The following is a 12,453-nucleotide window of genomic DNA, read 5'->3' as shown; positions in this document are numbered from 1 at the left end:
TGTTCTCCGCGTGTCTGTGTGGGTTTCCTCCCACAGTCCAAAAACATGCAGCCAGGCTAACTGGAGACACTGAATTGTCCTATAGGTACTTGATGCATAAACCAGTGCACTGTAGTGTCGGTCCCAAGCCCGGATAAATATGGAGGGTCGTCTCAGGAAGGGCATCCGGCGTAAAAACTGTGCCAAATCAGTAATGCGGATCACGATCCGCCGGCGACCCCTAACGGGAGCAGCCGAGGAAATAGCTGTGTGTTGTAGCTTCCATTTATTCTATCATTTATTTTAAAAATCCAGTCCGTGGTCTGTGAAATGAAGCACATATTCCGTTCAATTTAGTAGCGCCTTAGTTATTGGGGTTTAGGATAGCAGTAAAGTCAGAAATGCTCCCATGGTGGGTGGGGCAGTTGGCAACTCCATATTAACACCCACGTTATTTAAATGGTACGTTCAACAAGCTCATGGCCAGGTGTCCACAAACTTTTGACCATCATGTGTAACATCGCAACACTAACAAAACCTGCTGCTTATTAATTCTACCGCCCCACCTTTAATCTGGCAGCCGTGGCGAAACCTCCAGACCCAAAAGGAGGTATAAATTCTTTTAACAGGCCAGTTCTTTCAGGCTGCCCACCGCGTCTCTCTTTCTAATAAAGGTGTAAATCATTAGTCCATTCAGGTCTGGTTTTTATAAGTGCTGGCCATGATGGTTCAACACTTCTCAATTCTGGCTGCTGACAGACGAGCAGAACAGATGACTGCTTTGTTTCAGGGCTGACACATGCATCCTGTCTGTCTGTGTTTGCTCTTGAACACGTTCACACGGTCGGTGTTAGTCGTGTCGGGAGTCCGGCGCTGTCAGCATGCAGGCAGCTGGGACTAACGGACAGGGGTGTGGCATGAGCGGCTAGTGGATTACTGTTTTCTTCTCTAGTATGCATTCTTCTAGAGTTCTACATTACACAGAATACTAATGCAGAATACTAATCTGATCAACATAATTAATAGAATACGGTAATACTAATAGTTGGCAATATTTCTTATCATTTGGTATTCTTTATTTCTTTTTTTTCATTCCTTTAATCTCTCTACATATTCTCTATTTCTTTATGCATTTTCTCCCGACTTTTTAGCGCGTCCAATTGCCCGATTGCGTCACGCTTCCCCTCCACTAATGCCGACCTCCGCTCTGATTTGAGGAGAACGAAGCTTACCCACGCCCGCTCCGACACGTGGGCAGCAGCCGTATGTATTTTGTCACCCACACTAGATAAGTGCATATATGCGAATCAGCCTTGTGTACGGAGAGACACACCCTGATCTGCACTCTTTCCCCGGCTCTGTGCAGGCGCCATCAACCAGCCAGCAGAGGTCATAGTGCATCAGTTAAGAGGAGTCCCTATCCGGCTTACTACCACCCCACCCCTATATGAACAACAGGCCAATCGTTGTTCATGTGGCCGCTCTGCACAGCCGGATGGCAGAGCTGAGATTCGATACGATGTATTAGAGATCCCAGTTCTGGTGTGCTAGCTTGTGTTTCTATGATTATTTTATTATTGCTTTTTCTTTTCTTAGTGAGCTTGTCTGGCATAAATACAGAACATGCATGGTGTTACATTTACGTCAATTAACAGCTCTTATTCAAAGCGACTTACGGTACTGTGACAGTATACTGTCTAAGCAATTGAGGATTAAGGGCCTTGCTCAAGGGCCCAACAATGACAACCTGGCAGTGGTGGGGCTTGAACCAGTGACCTTTTGATTACTAGTCCAGTACTTTAACCACTAGGCTACAAACCATTGGAGGACACATATCAGTGCACCCGTAGTACTGGTCCCAAGCCTGAATAAATAGGAGGGTTGCGTCAAGAGGGGCATCTGCCAAATCAAACATGTGGACTAATGATTTGCTGTGGCGAAGCCTAATGCCTGACTAGTCATCAGAAGGTCCCTGGTTCAAGCCTCACCTCTACCATTGTTATTACCATTGTTGAACCCCTGAGCAAGGTTCTACACCATCTACATCTACAATTGCTTGCGAGGTAGAAGCTGCAAGCATCTGCTTAATGCCATAAATGGATTAAATCATCCTGGAGATGCGGGATAACTGGATACATGCGCAGCTCACAAATCTGCAGCAATGACGTGACAATATATCAAATACAAAGTCTAAAAAAAAATACATTATCAGGTTGCAGCCCTAGATGATGTTTAACTCCCTTTAGAATTGTGAATGGAATTTCTTAAAGAGCGAGCATATACGTGTCATGATCTGGCTACGAACACAAGCTATTACACCCGCCTGTAACAGCAGCTGGCTCAGAGTTAAGTAACAAAAAGAACGTCAATGCATGCAGGCCCAATTCAGCACAGAACTGGGCCCCAAAAGCCCTCCTCCCTCCACAAACCCCCCTCCAAAGGCCACCAAAGAACTGGCTCTCTTTGTGAAGACACAAAGACGCGCCCACCACCTCCTGAGCCAAGACACAACCCCGAATGAGTCCTCATGCAATCACAATCTTACAAACAGAACTTTTATGGGGGAGTAAATCCTTTAAAATCACAGAGATAGATGCTTCTGCATGGAACACTGGACTGTTTATAAACACCAGCTGTATTATGTTCACAGCACGCTCTGAGTTTGAATCCTTTTCTCACTTACAATGAAATATATATGATGGTATGGTGGTACTGTAGGGCGTACGGGTGCCAAACAGCACCAGGAACCATGGGATGTGATTAAACCTCACCACAGAGTCACTGTCTGTGAAGAGTTTGGCATTATCTCTTCATTCCTGCACTGTTTTCCTCCCAAAATACAGTTATTTTTATTTATATCTGGCAACCTGGTGTTGCAATGCAAAAGCGATTATGAGCAGGGTTGCCAGATATAATTAAAGTCATTTCTTATTTACAAATAATAATACCAGACACAAGCACAAGCTGTATTTACTTTCAATTATAGCTTTCCTTTTAAAGCATGACTGTCCCCCTGTGCACAAAGCAAGTTCTGCACACAGCCCTGACCCCTAACCCTTTGGTTTTCAAAAGGTCAAGTGTCCACATACTTTGGCCATACAATTCACAACAAGTTTATACAGTTTTTTTTTTCTCACTCACTTTTAACCAAACAACATAAACAACATAATTCTTAAAAATTTCAGGTGAGTCTGGTGCGACCTGAAACACTATCACAGGGCGGTAATACACACATTTTACTTCAGGGCATCATTCCCCTATTCATTTACTCACATATTTATTTACTCACTTACACCTAGGGGCAATTCAGAGCACCACACACTCAAATACTATTCAGCCAATGTACCTACTGCATGTTTTTGAATAGTGGGAACAACTGCAAGAAAAATGAAGTACCTGGACATAAACCACACACACTTTGAGTATATTGGTTCTATTTGAAACTTAATACAGCCCAAGGATGGATGCCTAGATAAATAAAGGACTAAAAGCCAAGCCGCCTGGTTAGAGAGATTAGAGATCTGAAAAACATCTAAAGCTTGCAAGTTCAAATATCAATTCTGCTAACAGCAGGCCAGGTCAGAGATTGGCTAGTCTGAGGGAGGGAGGGGCGTAAGGATTCTTCATAACTGCTGCAACTACGACCTTAGCTGGCTGATCGATGACGCCTGCACAATAAGACTGGGGATAATGGGGATCAGTGTGTGACTATGTGTGTTACGGATATCCATGTGAATCCACAATGTGCAGGTGAAAAGAAGCGGTCGGATACTGCACACATAACACCGGGGGCGTGTCTCAGTTACTGAAGCAGTAAAGGCGAAAATACAAACCGGGTAATTGGATATGACTAGATTGGGAGGAACATTCCAAAACGGAGATATAAGGGGATTTAAATATGTCATTATAAGGATGAATACTGGTAGAAAGAAAAAGATGTTAAACCAGAATAAGCTACAATAAGATACAGAATAAGTTGGACCAGCACCAGCAAAGATCGAGGATCATTATGACTTTTTAGGATCGATTAAATTAAGGCCTAGAAATAGACATCCATTAAAATCTCATAAATCTTCATAAATTATTTAAGGGCAGAAATAAAGGATTAAATACAGACACAGGAAGAATCAACAGTCTCCGGAATTAGAGGTGATATGGAGCTAAAGTTTAAATAAATGTGTTTGAGGACATAAATTCTACTTTGAACAGCTTTTATTCAGGTTCTGCTCCACCTTCAGATCACTATGCACTGTGCAGGGACATTTGTGGCGAGCCAGTGCTAGACTATAATTAGGGACCAGAAATGAGGCCTTAAAAGCCAGAAGGTAGATTTTGCAGCCTGCTGAGGTTGGAGATCTAATGATAGTGGTAAGGTTAAGGTTAGGTTAAGGCTCCGCAGTTAAGGTACTGTACTGGTAATAGGAAGGGCACTGGTTTAAGTCCCATGTCTGCTAGGTCACCACTGTTGAGCCCTTGAGCAAATGCTTCTATATGGTGACATTGTAAGTCGCTTTGGATACAGCTGTCTGCCAAATCCAGGTTCCACCAGGAAACACTGGGTGCAAGGCAGAGATACCCAGCAATCCATCGCAGGGCTTCGGCCATGCCCCTGTACACCCCAACCTCCTTTATCAGACAGCAAATGGTCTGTCTTGACTCTCATCTTGTTTCTACATGGATCCCAAGCATATTAATCTAAAACAGAATGAATATTTATGGGAAACAAGCCAACCATCGTGTTATTGTTCGATTCAAGTCATCCCAGGCTGGTCAAGTTATGGATGTGAAGTCAGTCATCGCTTACTAAGACCACAGAAAAAGAAAAGGAAAAGAACAAGCAGCATCAAGAAAAAAGGAACAGTGGTCTAATCAGTGGAATCTCATGTCCAGGGATCAACTACCACAGACACAAAATATAAACTCAGAAATGAAAGTGTTTATGCTTTCAATAAATATCTGGCTGTGCTGTGTTTTTGACCTGACCAATCCTTTTACTTTTACATCTGCAGCATTCAAAGCGACTTACAATTATGATTAAATGCATTTAGAGTAATTGAGGGTTAAGGGCCTTGCTCAGGACCCAACAGTGGCAACTTGATGGTGCTTGAACTGGCAACCTTCTAAATACTAGTCCACCACTGTATAACCACCGAGCTACCTTTTCTGTGACAGTCCCCGCCCTACTCTATGTGGACAGCTGGGCAGAAACCGCCCGTCTACCCTGCTGCTCCACTCTACTACCACACTACTAAACTCTATACTGCTATACTATACTATACTACAGTACACTATACTACACTTCTAAACTATATACTACTATACTATACTATAATATACTATACTATAATATACTATACTATATTACAGTACACTATACTATACTACACTTTACTATACTATAGTATACTATACTACACTACAGTACACTATACTATACTTGTTGTTGTGTGTTGTCCGAGTGTTGTTGTGGTTATACAGATACTGTTTTGTATAATGTGAATCTCTGTAGTGTGTACTATTACTTACTATTACTTACTTTTTGACTTTGATTTATGTAACTTGCTACTGACACCTTAATTTCCTTCGGGATTAATAAAGTATCTATCTATCTATCTATCTATCTATCTATACTACACTACTAAACTCTATACTGCTATACTGTACTATACTGCAGTAACTTATACTATACTATACTGCACTACACTATACTATACAATATTACAGAACCCTATACTATACTATACTACACTATACTACAGACAGGATAAGACTTTATTGATCCCCCTAGGGAAATTAACTATATATTATACTATACTACAGTACCCTATATTATACTGTACTATACTACAGTACCATATACTATACTATGCTACACTATACTATACTACAATTTACTATACTATACGATTGTATTCTATACTACACTATACTATACTATGCACCACTTTACTATACTACACTACATTTACTATACGCATACTCTACTATACTACTGTACCCTATACTACACTACACTACCTTACACTATATTTTACTATACTACACTACTGTATACCTATACCTTTTTGTGACATACTTGTATGTACATTTTGACTGAATATAAAGGAGATATGGTATTGTTATTGTACCTCTGTTTATTCCACATTAGGCCAAAGGTGTGCATTTAAATTCCAAATACACAATATAATGTAAGCAGTTTATAAATACACATTCCAACACCCTAACCAGTGCTTCACATGTCCGGTAATGGGTCGTTTGGAATTCTTCCCAGTATATCAGACCTGTTTCCTGTTCTTCTCTCGTTTTTTTTGTTCTATAATGCTGTTCTGTGCTGTGGCTGCGGATGGGCGGATGCGACATTAAAGCTCCGCTGGATATACAGCCGGGTTGCCAGATTTTGAGCGGATGGATGGGTGCATACACCAACATTTTGTACAACGTTTCCTACATAAATGCCATCCTAAATTATACTTATAATTATCTACAATCTTACATTTGGAATCGTTTATTTAGACTGCATTTGTGAACAGACGAGAATGTGCGGATTGTAAATAGGATGGCGTAATCTGGCAACCCTGAGAATCATCCATAGCTTTAAACAAAGGGCAGAAACGGGAGTGGGATCGGGGTCGGACTAGTTTAATCATCCAGTTTAGTTTAACCACGCACATTAGGGTTATTTTGTATTGAAGGTGTTAATATCAGATCATAAACTTATTAGATTCGATTATATTTGCAGTATTTACGTGCAGTTTTGCATCTGCATGAGCTTTGGAAACTGGCAGCTCCTAATTTAAGCAGAAATAATAAATAAATCATGCAAATCCCTTTTAGAAAGGTTTAGAACAGATCTCCTTCTTGTAGCATGCATTACAGCACCAGACAATGTGTATCCCTAATACAACAGGGGGGAAAGCCCAGTCTATAGTGGAATGCTTTAACTTTAGATCCCAGTTTTACCTTTACGAGCCTCCTGCAATGAAGAGAACATGAAGAGAACATGAAGAGAACATAAATCAGCTCCTGACAGAATAAAGCGCTGTAATAAACTCACAGTGATGCGAGGGATGTTCTTCTTGCCCTGATATCCCGACATCTTCACCCTCCGTTCAGATAAACCGATACAACTGGAGCCGGTAGAGACGATAAAAAGCTTCGGAAGGTTTTGTAATAAAAAATAAAGCAGGAGACGCGAGTAAATGCGAAGTAAAACCGAGATCTGAGGCGATAAACGCTTCTGCTGCTGGAGCTTTTCTCCACTGATGCACCAAGGCAGAAGGGAAGAAAGCAGTGCGCATGCGCAAAGTCCCCGCCCTACTCTATGTGGACAGCTGGGTAAAAACCGCCCCTCTACCCTGCTGCTTCAGACTACTACTACAATACTGAACTCTATACTATACTATACTATACTATACTATACTATACTATACTATACTGTACTATACTAGACTATACTATACTACAGAACACTATACTACACTACTAAACTCTATACCGCTATACTATACCATACTGTACTATACTATACCATACTGTACTATACTATACCATACTACAGTACACTGTACTACACTACTTAACTATATACCGCTATACTATACCATACTGTACTATACTATACTATACCAAACCGTACTACAGTACACTATACTACACTACTTAACTCTATACCGCTATACTATACCATACTGTACTATACTATACCAAACCGTACTACAGTACACTATACTACACTACTTAACTCTATACCGCTATACTATACCATACTGTACTATACTATACCATACTGTACTATACTATACCATACCGTACTACAGTACACTGTACTACACTACTTAACTCTATACCGCTATACTATACCATACTGTACTATACTATACTATACTATACCATACTGTACTATACTATACTATACCAAACCGTACTACAGTACACTATACTACACTACTTAACTCTATACCGCTATACTATACCATACTGTACTATACTATACTGTACTATACTATACCATACTGTACTATACTATACCAAACCGTACTACAGTACACTATACTACACTACTTAACTCTATACCGCTATACTATACCATACTGTACTATACTATACCATACCATACTATACTACAGTACACTATACTACACTACTAAACTCTATACTTCTATACTATACTATACTACAGTACACTATACTACACTACTAAACTCTATACTGCTATACTATACTATACTATACTATACTACAGGACACTATACTACACTACTAAACTCTATGCTACTATAATATACCATATTGTACTATACTATACTACAGTACACTATACTACACTACTAAACTATATATTGCTATACTATACTGTACTATACTGCAGTAACTTATACTATATTATACTGCATTATACTACAGTACTCTACACTATAATATACTATACTATACTACACTACAGTACTCTATACTATACTGTACTATACTGCAGTAACTTATACTGTACTATACTATACTACAGTACACTATACTATAATATACTATACAATATTATAGATAGGATAAGATAAGACTTTATTGATCCCCCTAGGGAAATTAACTACATATTATACTATATTACAGTACCCTATACTACAATATACTATACTACACATTACTATACTGTACTATACTATACTACAGTACCCTATACTAAAATGTATTATACTATGCTATACTATACTACAGTACCCCTTACTATACTATACTACAGTACCATATACTGTACTATACTACCCTGTATTATACTATACTACAGTACATTATACTATACTACATTTTACTATACTATACTAAACTACTGTACCCTATACTACAATATACTATACTACATATTACTATACTATACTATGCTACACTATACTACAATTTACTATACTATACAACATTTTACTATACCATACAATACTATACTACAGTACCCTATACTACACTATACTATACTATGCTACACTATACTACAATTTACTATATTATACTACATTATACAATACTATGCTACACTATACTACACTATTCTACACTGTACTTCATTATACTATACTATACTATACTATACTATACTATACTATACTATACTATGCTAATAAACTGCTCCACCACTGAACAGATTTACTTCTATCATTATCACTCCAGACTGCTCTACAGTTTTCCAACACCTATATCACCCTGATAAAAACTGGTTTAATTAATTAACCACGTCACTAAATTTTATTGGTAGTGAGCCAAGTCAAGTGAGCCACAACGAAAGCTGTTACCTCAGAAGGATGGGCAGCAAAAACGATGATGCAAATTCCAAAAGTCTTGACGATGGAAAACAAACAGAAATTCACGTTTTGAAGTTGTCCAGGCCAATACCTGGATTAAACCCAACAAATGAGACCTGAATGAGCAGTTCATGCTTTAGTAAAAAAAAAAAACAGCATGCCCGATCTACAGTAAAGTAGTTCTGTAAAACAGAGAAATAAAAGTGTAATAAAGAGTAAAATGCTCCAACGTCCCACCACACACTACTCAGGGCTTCTATACCAGCATTCAGAAGAGTAATAAAGCTAATCCGAAGGTTGAGGCTGGTTCTACTTTTGACTAGCTCCTTCATGTTAATGTATTGTTACAGCTTTTCAGGAGGAGTTAACCTTGTAAAAATGATTTTAATTGCCTGTGTGGTGCTGTAAGGGTTAATGTAATCAACTCCTCTGTCACTGAGGACGCTGTGGTGCATTAGATCAGCTGGTTACTCTGCGGTTCTGCAGAACCACACCACACTATTGATCATGGCCTTTCATTTGAGGCAATCAGAGGAAAAGCAGTGCAGTTTCTCCATCACACCAACACAGAATGAACGAAGCTTTCTGTTCGGGAACATGTAACATGAGCTCTGTATAGTGTGTCTCATAAATCATCTGGTTTTCCCTTGATACACAGTTCTTGCCATCACTGGGATTGATAAATGGTTGTAGATGACACAGCACATTTACATGGTCTGTGTGCTTTTTAAACAGGTCTGTGTTTGAATGCAACAGGAAGGTAGGAGCAGATTCCTCAGATATTCCTCTGCACGTCTTCCTCAACCATCAGTCAGTAGTGCGATTAGAGCAAACAGGTAACTATGGTTACTGCATCCAAGATTCAGGAAGATTCCTGTATTCTTAGCATGTCCTCAGAGACAAAGCAAATTAGCTAAATAAAACGCAGACATCATCAGCATGAGCAATAGAGGAGCCATGTCATGTTTCTACATAGAGACACATTTCAAAAAAAGGCTGGGTAAGATCATAAAATGTTTATATAACATCCAAAACAGGTGATGATATCTTGCTTGGGAAAAATAACATCCAGGAAAGTTCTAGTCCATTTGAAGTAAAGATGGGAAGGGGTTTTAGATTTTTTACCATCTACAGTGCATAATATCATGCAAATATTGTGGAGAAATCTTTCTAGTTAAAGGGCAACGCTGAAAAGCACTACTAACAGGCAGATACATAGATAGATGGATTGATGAATGAATAGGTGAGTGGATATATAGACAGATGGTTGAATGGATTGATTTATAAATAGATTGATATATAGATGGATAGACAGATGGATGGTTGAATGGACGGATGGATATATAGATGGATAGATATATAGATTGATAGATTATATAGATGGATGGTTGAATAGATAAATGGATAAATAGATAAATGGATAAATAGATAAATGGATGAATATATGGATGGATATATCAATGGATGGTTGAATGGGTGGGTGGATGGATGGATGGATTTATACTGTAGATAGATTAATATATAGATGGATGGTTGAATGGGTGGATGGATAGATGGATATATAGATGGATAGATATATAGATGGATGGTTTAATAGATGAATAGAAAAATGGATGGATGAATATATAGATAGATGGTTGAATGGATAGATAGATAGATAGATAGATAGATAGATAGATAGATAGATAGATAGATAGATAGATAGATAGATAGATAGATAGATAGATAGATGGTTGAATGGATAGATAGATAGATAGATAGATAGATAGATAGATAGATAGATAGATAGATAGATAGATAGATAGATAGATAGATGGTTGAATGGATAGATAGATAGATAGATAGATAGATAGATAGATAGATAGATAGATAGATAGATAGATAGATAGATAGATAGATAGATAGATAGATAGATAGATAGATAGACCAATGTTTAAACTCATTAACATTTATAGCAGATAAGCACTCTGCCCCCATTAATACCTGGATGAATAAATTGATGTTAGGATAGACAGATGGATAAAGAGACAGACAGGCAGACATACAAACAGGAGTGATATTCAAATGTATGATAATGATGATGATTGGGCCTGAATAGCTGATTAGATCGCACACATAACAGATGAATACGCAGACGTTTCGGTCTGATAAATACAATGCTGTTGCTGATACCTCGTCGTTGAGGTTCTGCAGCAGCTCCTTGCCTGCACTCTTGCGAATCTCCACCCTTCTGTTCTCTGAGCCTGGGTTCCTCTGTCCCTCCATCTTCTTCTCATCGGTCCACAGTGATTCCAGAGGACACAAGACTCCACACAGTCTGGGGGTTGGTGAACCCCTGTGGTCTCCGAAAGTAGACATGGCTCAGGGTGAAAAATTTAGAGTAACTGAAATTAAAAGAACAATCATAATCCTTTAATTAATCACACATTAGAATGTGTGTACGAGTACCTTTGTCCATATAGTGTATTACACATTTTGAGTGGAAAAAATCAATTCTGTAACTCTGCAATTAAAATATATACGTCTTATTGTGCACTAGTACATCAATTCTATTAAAACTGAGCAGGTCCAGGAAAAAGGATCTGTGACTTTAAAAGAGGGTTAATTAGTGCAATTGGGACATTTTTCTGGCCCGGTTTGGATCCACCAGTTCACACAGATGGAATAGTTGCTGCAAATCAGTACATTATTCTGACTGATTATCTGATCATTATAAGATATGGATAATGGATAATGGATCTAGGGCAGATAAAACACCTTTATTTGTCATATATACATAGATATTCGTGTACATATATACATATACCTGCACTTCTTTTGCATGTCGGCCACTGGAGCCCAGAGGGCAAATGGCCTTGTTCCAGGGCCCAACAGTGTCAGGATTCAAACTGAAAACCTTCTAGTTGGTTACCCATGATGCAACATTTCTGTTTTGATAAGAGAGCTTTCATCCACAGGGATACAACAAGTTAATTATACGCAAAATCTTTAAATTAATAGATACTGTATACTTTTCAATGGGCACAAGGCACACAGTAACACCCTGGTTGGGGCGCCAGTCCATTGCAGGGCAGACACACACACACACACCCATTCACCTATAGGGCAATTCAGTGACTCCAATAAACTTGACTGCATGTTTTTGGACTGTGGGAGGAAACCAAAGCTCCCGGAGGAAACTCACGCA

General features: G+C 38.8%; 1 protein-coding gene across 2 annotated transcripts in view; it reads right to left on the bottom strand.

Moving 5' to 3' along the window:
* The window catches only part of dpysl2b (dihydropyrimidinase like 2b), a 39,138-nt gene that overhangs the window by 25,636 nt on the left and 1,049 nt on the right, over positions 1-12,453 (bottom strand). Inside the window, exon 2 of one of the 2 annotated variants that reach the window (XM_063014306.1) lies at positions 11,439-11,650. In XM_063014306.1, coding sequence (XP_062870376.1) covers positions 11,439-11,624 — 186 coding nt within the window. In that variant the 5' untranslated portion in view covers positions 11,625-11,650. Of the gene's footprint in view, positions 1-7,033; positions 7,229-11,438; positions 11,651-12,453 lie in introns of those variants that run through there. The other variant, XM_063014307.1, reaches the window with a different exon arrangement.

This window comes from Trichomycterus rosablanca, chromosome 18, assembly GCF_030014385.1.
Source record: "Trichomycterus rosablanca isolate fTriRos1 chromosome 18, fTriRos1.hap1, whole genome shotgun sequence".
NCBI lineage: Eukaryota > Metazoa > Chordata > Actinopteri > Siluriformes > Trichomycteridae > Trichomycterus > Trichomycterus rosablanca.
Note: the sequence above shows the minus strand (reverse complement) of the source record. Positions and strands in the feature narration are given on the sequence as shown.